This window comes from Syngnathus acus, chromosome 20, assembly GCF_901709675.1.
Source record: "Syngnathus acus chromosome 20, fSynAcu1.2, whole genome shotgun sequence".
Taxonomy (NCBI): Eukaryota; Metazoa; Chordata; class Actinopteri; order Syngnathiformes; family Syngnathidae; genus Syngnathus; species Syngnathus acus.
Window position 1 is genome coordinate 5493601 of NC_051104.1, and position 19197 is coordinate 5512797.

Consider the following 19197-nt stretch of genomic DNA (forward strand, 5'->3'; position numbering starts at 1 on the left):
CATGGTAAAACCAATGCCCAACCTTGTTTCTCCAAAAATCTCACACGCAGGAAAGGTTAAACCAACAAGTAGAAATAACTCCGGTATGTAAATGTCGGTCAAAGAACATATGCAAAAACAATTACTAATAGCAAATGCACAGTGCTGAATAAGACGGACGTTCAGTAAAGCTTGCAGAGCTTCACAGTGACTTTTTATTTTGTAAATTAAATGTATATATGAATCAAATTTTATTAAGAGACAAGAAAATAATATTTACCGCTGTGTCAGATGGACTAGCCATTGCTTAATAGGAAAGTAATTGTCAGTTTCATTGACAGGTGTTCTTGTTATTGAAAAAAATAATACACGTGCATTATAAACTATTTATTGTTATCTATAATAATCATTGCTCACGTAAAACCAAATCAGCAACTCGGGTGTAGTTTTAGTTTAGAATATCTATTTTGTGACACCTTTCCTGGAACTTCTCTGACACACCTACTATTATAGTTTCATCAAATTCATTTTGTGGGTTTTGCCCTCTGACACACCTACTATTATAGTTTCATCAAATTCATTTTGTGGGTTTTGCCTGTTGCCAACAGGTTTTGCAGCAATGGCTTTGGAGTGTGAGGGAAAAAAAGGTCCTCAAAGACCTGGCCATATAAAAACAGGCGACATCAGAGTTATGGTTGACATCAGAGAGATGGTCATAACTGTAAAATCCAAAATATGTCATTCCACGATGGTCCCTGCATTCCATTATTGGTGATCTTTTCCTCAAACTGATGAATAATTTTGAAAAGTTCAAACCAGTGTTATTTTAAACATAACGTGTGCAGATATGATCATTTTTAAAGTCTGTTTGAAATCCGAAGAAATAAGAGCGACATTTATGACGTAGCTGGGTTGAAGCCATTTACTTGATTATAGCACCCTCATGTGGTTGTAGTAAGTCACTGCAGTTGTGGACTGATATTCAAGCTTGCTAACATGATACAGAGAAGCAGATGACTATGCGATTTGAAATGGACAAACAGCAACAAGACAATCAAGCGTGCAATTAAGGAGGGGAGCATTACCTGTCTTGCGGTATGTCAGACATTTACAAATAATGCATGGATAGATGTCCAGTAGTATCCACACATCATATGCTATCTTACTAGCTAATGTGGTATTGTAATGTACCTACAACTCTTAGTCTATTTCGAAAATACTCCTGAATGACAACAGCAAGGGTTGTTGATTGTGCATTAGAATAAACTTACTTGCATCCTCTATTTTTTTGCACAAATCGACTGGCGATCGTTAGCTTGCAACGTTAACAGATGTTGATTACTTATCACTGACTGTTTATCATTTAAGTGTACACACAGATTTAAAATGGCAGCAGATAAACAAGGCATCAATGCAAGTCAGTACTCCGTAAGGTTATTTACGGGTAACTGCTGCAAAACGTTGCCCCCCCCCCTGTTAGTATTTCCATATTTGGACCATTAGTATGCAATTAAAATGAACTAATAAAGCACTGTTCTGCACTAATAACACTGCTCGGCTCAACGTGCTTGTATGTGATATGCATTGGTAGCATGCATTTGCTATGTTTTGAGGAGTATCAACATGCCCACCATTAGTTTGGCCTCACCCTGAAGTCAGTCCTGAAAAAAAGTTCTAAATTGAATAAATGCTCCTATGTAATGGGTTTTTCAGGAGTGCTCTTCATTTGATTCTGCTCTTATGCTTTCATCATGTTCCTATATTTGTGCCATCTACAAAGAGGAACTAGATGTATGAAGCAGCTGGGTTACATCTGTTCCGGTATGAAAAAGTACATGGAAAGCATGTGTGTGGAATCTATGACACCTGACAATGTTTGGCCTGGCCATGTAATTGTAAAAACAAATACAACCTGAACTGTTTTGAAAAGCCTAAATTGATTTAACACATATAAATGTTCATTTTGTATAACAATGATTTCAAATATTTAGCAACGGACTGCTGATAGGACTTGCACATAGTTGTAAGAAGTTTCTCATTTTGCACACTCATTGTGTGATATATCTATTTATTTATGTACATATAACATATTTTATAACGCTTTGTCCAGGTTGCTGAACATCAGTCTGCTGTCTCAGCGTTGTTGTCTGCACCACAGAAGGAAGTCATCACGTTGGGACGGCAGTGACGGTCAGTCGCAGAGGAATGGCGTCGCCGTTTGTGCCTGTCCCAGTACCCTTGGACAGAGTCTCATCAAGTGGTAGTAGCAAGCTAAGAAGGCCGCCGCGAGCTTCTTCGCTCGGAAGCGTTTCCAGCAATTCTTCAACCCCAGTAACCACTTCAGCTGTGGGCGAGCATGGAAAAAGACACGGAAGTTCCCAGCGTCAGTCCCGTTGCACGGACAGAAGCAGTCGAAGCCAGACGCCGCCGCCTCTTGGGAGTCCCGTCATGCAGACGAGAGAAAATGGGACTCTTGAGCCCTCGGTGGGGTATTCAAGTTGCCCCCGCTCTATTTCGGCTCCCATAGGAAGCCAGCAAGATGGAGGAGAGGAAAGGCCAATCACCCCAACAGTTCTTGGATACGAAGTCATGGAGGAAAGGGCAAAGTTTACGGTACAGATTACCGAAATTAACATATCATTGAGGACAAGAACATCCTCACAGTCAAAAATCAAAAAACAATCACTATTAAAATGTATTGCAGTCATTTTTTTTCTGATTATTTTTCTTGTTTACACTAAGACTGTAAAAGCTGATTAGTTTGTCATAGAATTAACTGACAAAATTAGATATTAATGTAAATTATGATTTAGTTACTGGTTTGGCCTTTTACAGAATGTCTCATTTTGAATAAATGCAACAGAAATCAGACAATATTTACTGTTGAGAGGCTGAGAATTTTGATTTTTACATTTACAAACTTGTGTGTGTTGTGTTGTAGGTTTACAAAGTCCTGGTGAGGAAAACCACGGACGAGAGCTGGGTTGTTTTCAGGAGGTACGCTGACTTTTCCAGACTCAACGACAAGGTGCGTTGTCAGTGCATGATTCATTTATACATGGGAGGGAAATAATAGCCAAGCCAAGCTGGAGTTTGCAAGGCGGTATCCCCTCAAGGGATTGCAATGCAATTAGGCCTTTTGTTTTCTTTTTTTGTTTTGTTTTGGATCACACACTGGGAATGGTTAGAGCTACACAAAGCCGGCCACTATTCCCAAACAGTTTGTTCACAACTCAGCAATCTGCAACAAATGGGATTCTCCCTGCTGTTTTTCCACAGAAAAAAAAAAAAAGTCCATGAATGTGCTGTTTATCGGTTTTGTAAAGTAATGTAAAAATTGTCACTGTAATTGAAATGTACGGCGAGCTGGTCCTCATTAGCATTGCAGTTCCCTGATGTGTGGCTGGCGCCAGTTCAGACTGTGCTCACCATGGTCGCCTTCTTAAACAAATGCACATTGATGCCCAAATCTAAAAGGGAGTACACTACGCCCCGGAACATACACTGAATAATTAAAGTCGAGATCAGAAAAACAAAAAATCCATAAGCGATCACCAGACCGGCACGAAGATGGAGCAATAAATCTATTTGAACACTTTATTTACTATATATGCTATAAAATCTCAGATTATTTACTTATTTGTTTTATATATAAAAAAAAAAATAGTGTCAGTGAAATGTATTTATTTTTGTTCAAATTTGACATGATATACATGTTTATTCTTGATAGAATATTTATTTGCTGTTTACCTGAATATTTCAAACAAGATCCTTTTAGAGCACTAATTTTAATACCATGTTACCACATTGTATTTTATTCTAATTATTGATTGATTTATTTTTTTAATTTATTTATTTTTTATTTCCTCTCCGAATGTGGACTATTTCATCATAATGTGTCTGTTTCCGTATGTTCTCTGTTGTAGTTGAAAGAGACCTTTCCCGGTTTTCGGCTTGCGCTGCCTCCTAAAAGGTGGTTTAAGGACAACTATGACAGCGACTTCCTGGAAGACAGACAGTTAGGACTTCAGGCCTTTTTGCAAAACTTAGTTGCACACAAAGACATTGCCAACTGGTGTGTGACACAACGCTTCTATTGCAACATCTTGTTTTTGGAAAGTGATATTTTCTATGCTAAACATGCTGCTGTTTCTGTTTGACAGCCAATCAGTGAGAGAGTTTTTATGTCTGGATGAGCCGCCAGGGCCCTTCGATAGTTTGGAGGAGAGCAGGGTAAGTCTTGACGATTGATTTTGAGAGCCCCACTTCTGACCAGGTGTCATCCCTGGCCGCAGCAGCGTCATTTCAAGGTTAACTCGGTCAACTCGGAAAAACAGGATGAGCAATCCCATGAGACTCAGAGGACTCAGGGCAGATATAAAAATGGTATTGGCCTGGACCAAAACAATTGTTATCATGATTGGCTCATCTGTAATGTGAAAAGCCACATAAGAGGGTAACTTGCTGGGAGGCATCCCGTGGCACACCAAGTACCAAACCAGGCTTCCGGGACTCGCTAGCCATCCGCCCCTCCCTTATTGCCTGTCATGGATATTATGATGGGCTATTTGAAAACATAGCAGTACTTTAAGATGGAGGGGAAATGCCCAAAATCCCACATGGCAGCTAGGAGCATAGTTCACTGTAAATGTAGCTTAAGATCTGGTGCTGTTCTGTTGCAGCCACATGTTGTAGGCGAATTGTGTAACCGCGGAGTACATTTAGTGTGTTGAACAGCACACAAACATCAAAGCTAAAAGATTACAATAACAAATGATTGTTGCTATGCTCAGTGCTCGAGACTGGGACCAATTTGGGCGCTCAACTGCCTTATTGTGCGTGTGTGGTTTTTTGAGATATGTGTGCTGTAGTCACATAGGGATAAGACCAAAACTTCCGTGCAGGAGAAGCAACAAATGAAATCAGGCCATGGCGCTTCGAGACGTCTACCAAAGCTTCACATGTCCTGAGTGTTGTTAGTCACCTAAATGTTGAACAGAGGCTGTGATTTACCGAAGTCAAATTCCTTGTTTGGCACGCTCAAACATGGCGAATAAAAAACTCTTGAAATCTTCAAAAAGCTGATGTTGTCACAAAGCGGGATCAAATTCCACTCAAATATCAACACCCACTCAGACAACTTGTTCTTTAGAAATTATTCCCCTTCCCAGTTTTTGTAGGTTTTTAAAAAAAAAAAAAAAACGTGGTGTCTAGAATTACAGAATTTCTCAACACCAAACCATAACAACATCGAACAAATGCGAGAAAACAAAACGTGTTTTCATTTTTTCGCTCCAATTTTCTTTTCCTAATAATAAAGCTCCCCCCCCCCCCCCCCCCCCCCCCCGTCCAATATCCCATCTCATGCTCACCCTGCAATTGTTTGACTCATGTTTATCGCATCCACAAAGGCTTTCTGCGAAACTCTAGAAGAAAGCAACTACCGTCTTCAGAAAGAACTGCTGGAGAAGCAGAAAGAGATCGCCACGCTCAAGAGGCGCCTTCAGGAGAAAGAACAGGCCATCCTGCTGATGGAAAAGCAAATCAAGTCAGTACACGAGTCATCTTTTCAAATTTCATTTAAGTTACAGTATTGATATGACAAGATCAAACACCATCATCATCATAATAAAGAGAATTACGAACAATGAAAAATCAACACTTTTCCATCGCTCACATATGACATAATCGGTCTCGCTTTGTGTGGTGCGCCAGTGGTGAATGTGCGACCTCACTGTCTCCATGCGGCCTGTCAGCGCAAGGCAGCGCAAGGCAGCGATAGCAGCGCCGACGCAGATGTGGAATCCTCTGCCGCGGAGGCCGATCAAGACATGCCGAACGGAGCCGGGTAAAGAAACACAACACGTGAAAAACGGCCGATGAAATCTGTCAGCGTGGCATAACAAATGCAAACGCGCATACAAAAATTTTTATTTTCAGTAATGAAAAGTAATGAGTAACTTTGTTTTTGTGCACTTGAGCCAAAAATAAAATAAAAAATGATGTCACCTGTCTTAATAGGCAAACGCACCTCATGACACATCGCGTTCTATTTTAGTCAGACTTTAAAATAGCGTTTGTGACATCACTCGTATCAGGTCCGTTGCGTGAATTCTAATTCCAGGCAGATATTAATAATCGTGCTGTTGATTATAAAACGATCAAAGCATTTGGTTTTAAGCAAAGAGTACAGTGAAGAAATGATTCAATTTGTGGTCTCGGGAAAATCTATTGTGCCTGTTGAAGATATATCTTCCCTAGTTTCCCCCCACAAGTTAAAACGAACAATGATAAAAACAAGTCAACAAACTGCTTTGCCAATTTGTCTCTCATTAGAATTGGGACATCTGTGCAACAAAGTGCAAAATATGGATTAGTCTCACAGCACTCTTTTTTTTGTCTAAACATAAATATATCATACTTATTTTCCGAAGATACAATCTTTGTTTTCTGATATGATCTCTACCATCCTTTCTGCTCTTTACAATCGCATTCTACAGTCATGAGGGCCCAATCTGAGAGCAGAGTCCAGAACATGTGAGGTACTAAATATAGCTGTTCCGCAGGGTACCCCTGTGGGCTTCTGTCTTCCCCCCCCCCCCCCCCCCCCCTCTACATTAACATGCATCCCACTCTTTGCTACTGTCACCATTTTGTGTATTCAGGGTGGCAAATGTTGATAGCGATTCGTAATGATGATGCAAAATGATCCTGATGACAGGACAGCATCAACATCTCGTTTTTGAAGGTTGGGGTCAAATCACTTTCAGTTCACCGGTGCCTCATATATATATACATTTTTGTCTTTGAATAATCGAATAATTCATCGGTTACATTTTTGACACTGAGTCCGACTAATTTGAAAATGATTTGATTCCAATTGTGGTTGTACTCTGTTGAACTTTTTACACTGTGTGCTTCTTTGGCTGTTGGCACACGCCTTCCTTCCATCACGTCTGACTAACACATGATTATCTTCACATGGCGCCTCCATGTGAGGTCTGTAAGCTTCGGCATTCTTCTTCCTGCTTTTTCACCCCATCCGATGTTGTGAAGATTCCGGAACGCCTATACAATGTGTTGATGTTGGCTTGTGATGAAGACGTCTTCCTCTTGTGGAATTCAATGGCAGTCCTGTTGGCGGAATGTGATTTGCTCTTTTTGAAAGAGTTTAATGTCACGTTCATCCGTGCTTTTACTCTCCAGTGACACGTGTGAGGTCCATCTGGGGCGATCGTCTGCCTGTTGGTGTGGACCGTCGTCGCTCGGCGCCTCTCCTCCAATCATCCAGGTTGTCCAGCTCGACCAACACGAGCTGGATAATTAAAAACACTGGTCTTCCTTCTTCTCTTCTTGGTTTTACACCATATGACTCGAGCCATGTGCATCAGCAGGTCCACTTTTTTTATTTCCTTACGCCAATCAAATGTTCTTTAATTCTTCTTTGCCTTAAGGGCAGGTTTTGGTTCCATGTACACTTTTGTTCAAAAGCTGGCGCTCAGATTCGGTTATTCTTTTGCAATATTTCGAGAACTTATAAGAGAACTTCTGGTTCTGCCACATCTTGCTTCTATTTTTCTCATATGGTTTCCATGTGATGGGTTATGGGATCTCACGTCTGATACTCAGATAAGAAATTCTAAAGGCTGTCTAACGTTCAAGAACAACGTCTGGAATCACTTGAGTTAAAACACCTTTTCCGTGACCCTCTCCATTGCCTACTTTATAATTAATCCATCCTGCTGACTGAAAGCCAAAGTTTGGCTTCCTGACCAAAAAAAAAAAAACATCTTGAGGATGTTCATAGCAATTATGTCACTTTATAAATAAACTTGAATCGTCGCATCAGTTTAAGAAAACCTCCGCAAGGGTGAAGTGGACACCGAGTTTGCTTATAGACTTCTGTTGACCTGCCGAGTATAGAAATGAATAGATTATATTTTTTACTCTGCTCAATGGGAAAGTCACCCCCTAAATTTTCTTTGCAATAATATGTTCCGTGAGTTCAACGAGTCAATTTATGTTTTGTTTGTAGAATTTGACTTAAATAGACAAAATCCACCTGTTTTTATCCATCTCAGTAGGCGGCCATTTTGCCACTTGCTGTCGACTAAAAATGACATCAACTCTGATATCAATTTGATATAAAAAATGGCCGAACCCTGAGCTGGATGAAAACGGATGAATTGTGCCGCTTAACTCTTATTCCACAACTGCAATATTAATCAGAATGCCTAGTGGCGACACGTGCAAAATATTGGGAAGAAAATTTGGCGTGGACTTCCCCTTTAAGAATCACGTTCTACATACCATCATGCTCTTGGTCAAATTTGTGGTAAACCAAGTAATGCAGGCGAACACATCACAAGAAGGTCATGAACTAAAAACAAAGGTTGTGGTATATAGTTTTGAGAAATTCACTGCAAAGAAGTGCAAGATTGCTCTACTCGTGTCTGCCGCGCGCCATGATTTCACACAATCTCATATGTTAAGTGCAAAAAAAAAAAAAATTTTTACAACACGTTACCTCCCTTGACAATGTGTGCAACGGAACTGGCGGAGTATAACCGCAATGTCTGCTAGCATCTTGCGACGGGTAGATATGAAAGATCGTGATAATGACTTTAATAATTCTTAGTTGCTGACAAGAGCTGTAAAACTGTTTCTTAAACTTAAGATTGTTGAAAGCCATATTTTTTTGAACGTAGAATGGATCTTTAAAAGGAATGTGTGATGACCAGCTGTTGTTTTGTGGTAAGTGACGCTGCAAGATAGGCCTTGGAATCAGTGGTGCGAAGCACTTTACGGAAAAACAATTACTCTTAATAGTCATCATAATAATAGCTTTTTAATACCACGTTCCCGTGTTTTGGTTTGAGATTTTCCTGTCATTCATCTCAGTAAGAATCATTTTGTTGTCAGTTCGGGTTTTATTTGCTTACGTGTATAAAAGTTAAGTGCCTTTAACATCTCATAATATTTTCATTTGGTGGCCTGTTGTAGCTTTGTATATAAAATGTGTTACTTTATATCAAACCACCATATGCTATTAAAGGAAATAATGTTTCAAATGATACACCTGTTTTTATTAATATTGTGTATGCTAATTGACAGGCTGAACAATATAATATGCCGTCATAGCATTAGTTTTCAAATCGGATAACAAAATTAGTTCCTGATCCTCTATATAAGCAAACTGGGATTTAAAACAAATATGATCTACATATACAATAAACAATACACAGATTTATCTGTTTCCCAAAACCCCGCCCAATACATTTATTTGACTGCTTTGACAATTAAACTTTATTATGATAGCAATCCCCATGGGAAAAGAGTTTAACAAAAGGTCATGTTTTTACAGGCTTATTCTGTATTTGCCCAAGTTTGCTGCCAAAGAATGTTCAGCAGAAGATCATCTTGTTCATACATTATTTTCTTTTTTGAATGTCCAGGAAACGGTAAAACTGAAAATGCAATGTGATGGTGTCTACTGGAGGCTATAAAACTGACATGACAAGTTAACACAAATTTATTAGCGTGGCAAAGAATTTGTAAGTAATGACTTTAAAATTAAATAATGACGATTTAACAGGACACTCTTTTAACATTCTCACTAATAATCCATAACATTGTTTTAATAAAGTAGCAAAAAATACAGCTGATTACATTAGAGCAGATTTACCGGCATATGAATTCCCAACTGTGACAAGAAAAGACAAGAAAATGCCTCCTTTAATACAAATGGAATTTTGGGTCAGTGGTAGTGTGGGGTGCGGAAAGAAGGTTTTGACATTTACAGTCGATATAAATCCGTAAGACAGATGCCCCTTCATAAACGTGGGGTGGGTCTGGTTGTGAATTTTTTTTCTGGGTGACTTATTCTAAAGGGGGCTGAGGGAGGTGCCCTGCGGCACGCCTCTGTGCAATGAGCAAATTCCATTAAGCGGTAGGTACATTTGTAAGTACTGTATGTGCAGGTTCCCTGTAGATTATTTCAGTTTTTCGACCAATTCAATTCAGAATTTATTCATTAATGCATGACATGAACAGAATTTATATTGTAAATTATATTTGAATATTTTCATACGAGCTCCGATATCCTAAATATAAACACAACAGGCAACCAAGGATGTGCGTGCTGCATTTCCAGACTTTTTTTTTTGTTTGCGTCACAGCGTTTATCCAGACAGCCTGAGGGAATGTCGACCCCCAACTTGAATGAAGTCAAGATTTCTCTCCTGAAGGGCTTCAACAAGATATTAACAGCCTAATTGCTTCTGCATGTGATCAGCGTTACCGTCTGTCACAACTAATAAAGTTACTTGATGTCTTGCTTTTTTGTAGAAACTTATTATGATCGCCTCAAAATCAATTGACTGGCTCATGTTTAATTTCAGAGATGTGTCTGCTGCTACGCTCTTTAAAACATCAAACGGCGACACTTTGCCTGAGGATTTGTGTTTCTCCAGGAACCAGCGACGGCTAATGCAACAGACTACTTCAATTATGGCTGCAGAGAAAAGAAAAATATAGTTATATAGTTGTCTGTTTATTCACATAGTCGTGAAAGCGTTTCTTTTCACTGTCTGGAATGATGTTTGATCATTCACAGTAGGAATAATGTAAACATCTGACATTTGATTCACACGTTCAAATAGCTCTGTGCTCTTTCACATACAGACGTAATGTAAACATAGGTCAGCCCAGACCCGTAAGGTCTTATAGCAAACATCAAGCTCACAACAGAGGTTTCCTTCTAGTCTTCTCTTCTTTGTTGCTCTTCCAGTATTGGTACAAAGAAACTGTCATCCTCGCAGTTGGAGAATTATTATTTCTCATGAAACATTCAGTAGTTCTTTATTGTTTTTTTTTTTTTTTTTTAATTTTTGTGAAAGCCTTGTCGGGCAATTTTAATCGATGGCAGGAAAAACACATTTTCTATAGCAAGATTGAGGTTAAACTTCAACAGATATGAGTTTCTAGAGGCCTTGGTAACCCTTTTAGTCCCCCCTCCCCCTCATTTAAGACAAAATATTGCAAAATTTCAGCTTTTGTTAGTTCTCCCCGGCACATTGCGTTCTCATGCTTGTCGCTCTTGTTTGTCACATTCTCTCAAAGCTTTCTTCAGAAAGCTGGGCAGCTTTAAACAGCAATAAATGTTTTTGAAAACACAAAACTGAGAATTATTCATGTATTTAAAGCGACCGCATAGCTACCTGAATGCTAATATACTCTAAGTACTGTCTGTAGGATATTTGGAATGATTGAGTCATTTAAGTTTGAGGTCTTGGGATGAATATACTTAGCATAATATCCGCAACCACAATGTTGACAGTCTACCATGTTTTTTTCCAAGAAAAAATAATTTGGGTGGACTTGTGGTCCTGGACTTGTGGTCGACCCGCACCATAACATTTTTATGTAAATGGTTGATATTATGTAAATTTTTTCCATCTTTTCTAACCCTTAATAAAATCAATTCCATAATTTCCAGCAAAAGAGCATGAATTGAGCTATAATATCTGCTGCAAATTTTAAACCACGCAAAATTTGGATTGTGCGTCATAAAAAGCATAATTCACCATTAAACAATGGGCTTAAGTCATTTGGGATGTGGCGCCTAAAAATATGATTCACATTTGTCATGAATCTTTACAACACGAATGGGCCGCGATATTTTTCCATCTGGGTTAGCAATTACGTTAACAATATACTACTAAAAAATTAGGGGGGGTCACTCACAGCTGTACTTTATAGCCAGTTATGAAATTAGTTGCGTCAACAAAACCAACTCGAATTTCTCGTCAGTCTCATGAGAGGGGATTTCTAAATTGTAATTTGATAAATATACTGGAAACGTCTTTTAGCTATGACTGATACAGCAAGAGTGATTGGGGAATTTGGTGATCATATTATTATTCTATTTTCTCCCAGTGACTTTGCAAAATAAACAAGTCTATAAAATTTAATAGTGTCTTGCTGTGTTTGCCCTTCTTAGGTGGTCAGTTGGCTTTTAGCGTGACAGAGTATATTTTGGTAAGGTATAATTGAATCATAACCTTATGGAACGCTTGGAATTTAATATTTAGATATAGCTTAGTCATGGACTCCCAGTTTTGCCACTCCATACAATTTCTTATAACCGTAAAGCTAATTTCTTTATTTTGCTGTTGAACATTTTAGATTTAATATGAGACAAGTGCTTGAAATTTCAGCATTTATTCTCATGTATTCTCATTTGATATGTATATTTTTTTTAAATAACACCAGTTCTGGAAAATTTTTGACACAACTAGCAGATGGAAATGAGAAATATTTTTCATTCTTTTTAAATGTTGTCATTTTAAATCGGGAGGTCATAATCATTACCACATTTCTAGATCTCGGAGAGAAATACACAAAATGTATTTTTATTTCCTATTAGGCAGACACAGACGATCAGATTCAATTGATGTGTGAATAAATACTGGGTGTGAAAAACAACTGACAACCGAAAACAAATAAAACAATCGATTCACAGCAGGCCTACATGAAAATTGTCGTGTGAAGTCCAAAATGGCATGTAGTTGGGGAAGGAAAAAAAAAATAGGTCACAGTCTGTCTGTTTGACGTTGTTGTTTTCTGTTTGGAATTTCAGTTTGTTCCTGTTTAATTTTTTACTACGTGTTTTTATTGCGCTCATCTGTATCTCGACATGTCTTTGATCGATGCTCTGTTCAAAGCAACCATGTGCAATTGCTGTATATTAAGTTATTCGTTTTATTTCCATCTTGGATCGGACTTCCTGTTATGCTATTTTATTGCATTACGGACACAAATGTATAAATATTTTTTATGGGGGTCGTAAAAACACAATAAGCTCAACCGCAATTAAATGAACTTACTTTCATATACCACAAGGATGAGAACCTTGCTTTAGTAGGCATTCCTTCATTATGAAGGAATTACGGTGCAAGGTCAAGTATGTTACAATAACACAGATATATGCTTTTTGTATATTACCAATTAAAATTGTGCAACAAAGAAGAAGAAGAATTGGGCCCCCCATTTCATGTGCCCTATTTCATGTGAATTTAGGGAGATATTTTAAAGAGGACAAACTGTCTCTAACCTCAAGTGCACTGAGTTAAAAAAATATATATGCGAGTTTCAGTTTCCTCAACATCGGAAATCGCATAATGGTTAGAAATGTTTCACTTCCCTGAGGGAAATTAATGTTCTCTTCCGTGGTATTTATGTAGACAATTAACGAGAGACTTTTAAAAAGGTTGAAATAGTTTCTCATCTGACATCTGAATTAGATGAAGCCTGAAGTGCCAGAAAAGAAAGTTTGGTAACCTCTCCAGCAGATGGATGGTATGTCTTCCAAGCTCAAAAGGGGTCTTAATCTGTATGGGAATGCTATTTATTTTAAATTGTCAGATGAGTGGGAATTTATTGGCGAGCGTTCAGTGAACATACGTGTCAGCGCTAACTCACAATGTGTGTATTCTGGCAGAAAATACCAATTTGCAAGTACTGTTTACGTAGAGAATTGCAATTACGTTTTTTTTTTATTTCATGCTTCTGTGACATCATAATTTTACAGATTTTTATGCGATACAGCAATTAAATTTTAAGGTATCATTGTTCCCATTATGTCATTTTTGTGTTTTTTTTTTAATCGTTGAACCAACTTTCTTAAATGACATCACTTTCTTACTGGTCATCTAAATTGTGTGATCATGGAATTTTTTTTTTTCATGTGACTTTTGAGACTTTCCTACAAGCACAATTGACTTGAACTTTAAAGGTTACCGGCACATTGTATTTCATAATATTATTTTTAAGTCCAAACCAAAAAAAAAAAAATTCTCATGCGGTGCTGTAATGACCAACACAACAAACAGTGTGTAGAAGGTTTTTTTTGGGTGCTCTGAACATCAAGTTTATTTCCTATACTAAGTATTTTTCCAGTCATATGGATTAGATTTAAATGGCAACGGGGGGCACATGAAGGGGTGAGCAAATTATGTGGAAAATACAACACAAATTCCAGAAGGCACCTACATCCTGAAAGACAAGTGAAAACAAGGCACACGTGAACAGATTGTTTGGAATGTGACACGTCTATGAATTCACACTTTAAATTGCAGTTATTACCTGAGAGCCTTAGAGTCAATGACTGTATCACCCATCCATTATCCTCATAAGTACTTTCTTGATGTCAGGACTGGGGAGCAGCTTGAACCATGTTTTCCTTTATCACACGCTGAATTTAAAAAAAACGTCAAAATGAAAGCCAAGATACATTAGTTGGATGCGCGGATTAGCTTAAGCTAATAGCCTGAACTACAAAAAATAAAAAAAATTTTTTTACACACAAGCCCTCAGAGATTCCTCGATTTTCTTTGCAATTGATACTCAATAGTACAAAACAAAGAACCGCAAAGGGAATGACACGGAAAGTGTAGAGGTTCAAATATTACACTGCAAATGGGCTCGGATCGACCGCATACTTGGCAAACCAACAGACACTGTTCACCAGACCATCACTGAATTAGAACATGTCAGACAAGAGAAGCAGCGAAAGACCAAGTTCTGCCTGGCAAAGATCAGCAGAACACAAAAAGGGGAACTGTAAAGACTTGAGGATGATTGATGATGATGTCGCAGACATGTAATTTATAGCACCTGGGTACTGTTTCAAATTGACGGGGGAAAAAAAAAATGCAAAAAATGTCTCCTTTCATACTGTTCATTTTACAAGCTCAAATCAAATTTTATCTTTTGGTTCAATCTTGACCTGAGGCAAAAACAAGAGACAAAAGTAAACAATTTCAACAATCAACCAATATTGCTTTTAAATTGTGGTTTCAGGAAAGTTATTTTAACAAAAACAAATAAAACAGGCTCAGACATAACTGATGGTATCAGCCCTTTGATTCCCAGAATGTTAGCCGTGTCTTCATTTATTTTATTTATTTTTTCCATAGCTGTATTTCCGTGGACATGAAACATTCGAGTTATATGTGCAACTGTTGCCACAGAAATATCAAGCTGCTTGGAGATGGTCGAGCCTTTACCTTGACCATGTTTAAGATTTTCTTTGTAATCTCCTGAAACTTTAGGCACGAAAATATTTGAACAGGCCTGTTTTATTATTTTTCTATATTTTATTTCTTACATTTCAATTCAAAAGCAGTGTCTGATTTTCATTGGTCATTCTTTCAGTATTTTTTAATTACTTTAGTCAATTTCAATTTTTTTTTATTGACTGTTGTGTGGTGAATTAGCAGCAATTTTTCCCGATGCGTGTAAAGTTGAACTTGCTGGAAGGGTTCAAAAAAGTAAGACCATATAGGTCAATGATACTTTCAGGACTGAGAGGCGTGAAGACAAAGAGGGGCGTGTTCTGCGCATATGTTTGCCTACTTCTCAAATAAGTGAGAGTGCAGGGAGACACAGACAAAGCAAGCTTGAACCTTCTGGTAAGCAAGCCAGGAGACCTTTTGTGGCTTTGTTTTGATTTAATAATCCTCTCAAGTGGTACTTTGTGACAACAGAGCGAAGGAAGCTGGTTGCAGTCAGGATGAAGCTGTCAATATGGTGTTCATGTGTGCTTCATCTGGCCTTTGTCAGCGGAGGACTTCTCACCAGCAATGATCTCCAAAGTGGCAGCCGTGATTTGACAAAGATCTCCAGCAGGGCAGGTGAGACGCCACAAGCCAGAGGTTTTATTTTTTTTCCCACCCTCTACTTAGAGATTAGTGTCATTAATAAACCCGAGTAGCTAAGGATTAACATTGGGTTGTGTAATGAAAGGATGGCAAACCTGTAGCATGCGGGCCAAATATGGTCTGCGAGAGCATTGAATTGCAATTCGAAAAACAAAATCTCAGAGGAGCTGTTTTAAAAAGCCTCGAAACCATCTACAATTTCTCATGATATAGAATATTACAAGTATTTGTTATTTTTAATGTGGCCTTTGAAATTCTTGTGGTGCCTGAAAAGAAAGTTTCCTCAACCATGATTGAGAGCTGAGAAAATGATCACATTGTAACCAAAAGGAGATGGACTATAAAACAATTGAATTATACGTTTATAATTGTGGTTTTGGTTTGGAATAGTGTGCGACTGCAATTTATGATAGCACATTGAGCATTTGGATTAAATAGCCCTATGAAATGTGCCAAATTCATCTGAGGTCAAACAATGGAAGAAGACTGAAAGTAGTGAATAAGAAAACTTCTCAAAGTACATTTAAAGCTCTTTAAAGTTAAAAGGTTCAATTAATTAAAACAAATAACTTATAACAGGGCAAACTAATATTCATTTCATTATTTTGCTCCAGCAACATAATCATTTTTGTGCTTACTTCCTGAATTTGAATCAGTTCCAGAATGACTGGTGGATCTTGTAAGCATTTTAATGCCAGAACAATTTTTCTGCTCCGGCAACGTAACTGATGGCAGAGTAGTTCATTACGCTTCAATGCAGATGTGATTATTTTCATGTGTATAAAATATTGACCTGACATGGCTTCTAATCCACTCGATAGCAGATGTTTGCATTTGCTTTGGATGGTCAAAGACTTAACTCACTCATTGCGCCGACACATTTTTGAAGGAGACGGTCATCAAAAGTGCCGCCCTTATCATTTGGCTGCAAACGTGGCTCGCTTTGGTGTTACGCAACAATTTCATTGGCTTTACTATCATTAAACTAACGTAGGTTACAAACTTACCACAACCACACTCAATACATTTTTTACTGAATGTTTTCACTGAGGGTTTTAATTGCAGGTTGTGAATGAGTGCCCAACAGCTGCTCGGGGTTTAAACAAGGTTAATTTTGTAAACATCCATTATGAAATGTGATTTTAATTTTCCCTGTAAGGCAGGTTTTTTTTTTATATTATAAAGGAAATATTTGAGAAGCGCTGATTTAAAGGGAGAACAACGCAGTAGTGGGAAGTACATCCGCCTTACATTTCTGACGGGGGGTCAGATCGGGATCTTGAAGTTTGCATGTTTTCTTTACCTGGTCAGGTTTTATAGGATCCAGCACACCTGTGGTCCTACTAGGATAGAAAATCACTCAAAATCAATCACTTATCTGTCTTGCTCAATTGCAAACATTGAATTAAGAAGGAATTATAGTTGCTCTATGATTTGTTAAGATTCAACACATGTCATATTTAGAACTGCTCTCACATTTGATTGAACAAAACGTTCAATGTGGTTTGGGTTTATGCAGCACTACATGCTTGCTACAGAAATATATGCTATAGGTCATGAAAAGAACCCAAATTGGTGCAGATCCAGGAGTTTTTGCACATGTACTTTTGGCAGAGATCATTTTTTTCCGACAGTAACCTTGCACAGTCCCTGCACAAGTCTTTCTGGAGATTGATAGTCATTTTGGCGTAACCATACATGCCAATGATTTGCACCCTTGTGAAAAGAAATACAACTTTGGGGCGCACCACTTCAGTCCCTAAACACATTTTATCACAATTGTTAACAGTTTTGCACTGGCGGTGGTCTGCACCATCTGGTTGCTCTTGTTTTGACCGACGTGGTTGTTTGGATGAACCTTCCGTCATCTGTTGGACCGGCCAGTTGTTCGCAAATAGTGGGGCATACTTATTACAATTTTATAGACATCATCCTATTTATATTCACTGAGGAGAGTGATGGCATAATGGAAAATAATTGACAAGCATTGTTAGTGTACATTTATAATCCCAATAACGCCCTCTAGCGAGCACAAACGGAATTGACTGCAAACGTTGGCTGGTGCCAAAAGTTCACCACAATGGACTGCAGTAATATCCTCGTCTTGGCATTTTCCACAGGAAATGAGATCGTATTTGTGAAGTTTGAACCGCTAATGTGCATGGTATCGTTGAAAAACAATCATTCCCACTTTCGTTCTATGGACTATTTCAAAGCATGTTTTTCGGGATGTGGGTGGAAAACGGGTACCAAAACAAAATAGCAAAGTTCACCAAATTGTTTCAAAGTTGCCTTTTGATTCAACTTTATTTCAAGATATCTGCAAGGATTAGAAAATTTAACCGTGATATTTTTCTCCCCATAGGCAACTTTCCAAACAGATATAGAACACTCTTTGCAAGAAGAGGCCAATATGAACAGCAGAAGCTTCTGATGATGGCAAGTTGGAATGCATCTCTGCTTTAGGATAGAAGTTGAATTTTAATTCCAACTTCTCTCTAATGGCTGTTTCTGTTTTCTGTTGCCCCCCCACAGAGGCCCAAAGTGGTGCCAGTACTTTCAGAGGAGTCTTCTAACAAGGCAGCAGCACCCAAACCGGCTTCCACCACATGTTCCCAGCTGGGGCAAAGCTGTTTGCCCCATCAGGGCTGCTGTGAGCCGTGTTCCACGTGCCACTGCCACTTCTTCAAAGCCATCTGCTTCTGCAGAAGGATAAATATGAAATGCGCCAAAAATACATAAAACGTGTCGTAAAATATAATACAAATGCTAATGCAACTCAGAGTTGATTAGCTATATCACTGTTGTGTTAATTCAAACATTTCATCTCTCAAGTTAGTTCACTTTGAGAGACTTTATATAACCTTTTATGAAAGGCAACCGCTTGCACAGCATTATATGGGTTCATTAACGGGGGAATGGATTTGAACAGTAATGCTATTGTACTATTGTCAGTATTGTTTTTGTACTTTTAATACAATTTTATAATTTTATGATATTGTTTGCAGGAGTGTCATAAGGGGGTAGAAAGTGTTGATGATTGTAAGTGTGTGTGATGTGTGTCCAGTATTATTTTACAAAACACGGGGGGCTTCCAAAGTACGAAGACACCCAAGAACTGTATTTTCCATACCTTCTATGGCTGAAACTGCTGAAATTTGTATGTTTGTGTAAGGGATTTAAATACAGCAATGGAAAAAAAACAATTGTGTATTTTTTCTGTGTGCGTAGTTGCGCACACTGCTGGCTGCACTAATTCTGCTACTTCAGTCTTTTTTTTTTACCTCCATGCCATCAATATACTTAAAAAAAAAAAAACACTTTGGCAAATGAAGCAAAATGTGTTGATTTTCCGCCATGTCCGCACCAGTGATGATCTCTTATGGCACATTGGTAATTTATCTTGCTAAAATAGCAGAATTTGAAATGTCACTTGGATGGAGAGAAAACACACATTACAACAAGCAGCATAACAAAGAACAGGTGGGAAAACATC

At 38.2% G+C, this 19197-nt stretch overlaps 1 protein-coding gene across 1 annotated transcript; it reads left to right on the plus strand.

Moving 5' to 3' along the window:
* The first annotated feature begins 702 nt into the window (after positions 1-702).
* Positions 703-9055, plus strand: snx16 (sorting nexin 16). Its single transcript, XM_037279920.1, is given in 9 exon segments — positions 703-1074; positions 2090-2592; positions 2921-3007; positions 3906-4054; positions 4143-4212; positions 5391-5527; positions 5695-5734; positions 5736-5827; positions 7186-9055. Coding segments are annotated over 8 exon segments (1104 nt in total). The 5' UTR covers positions 703-1074; positions 2090-2184; the 3' UTR covers positions 7307-9055.
* The last annotated feature ends 10142 nt before the right edge of the window (positions 9056-19197 follow it).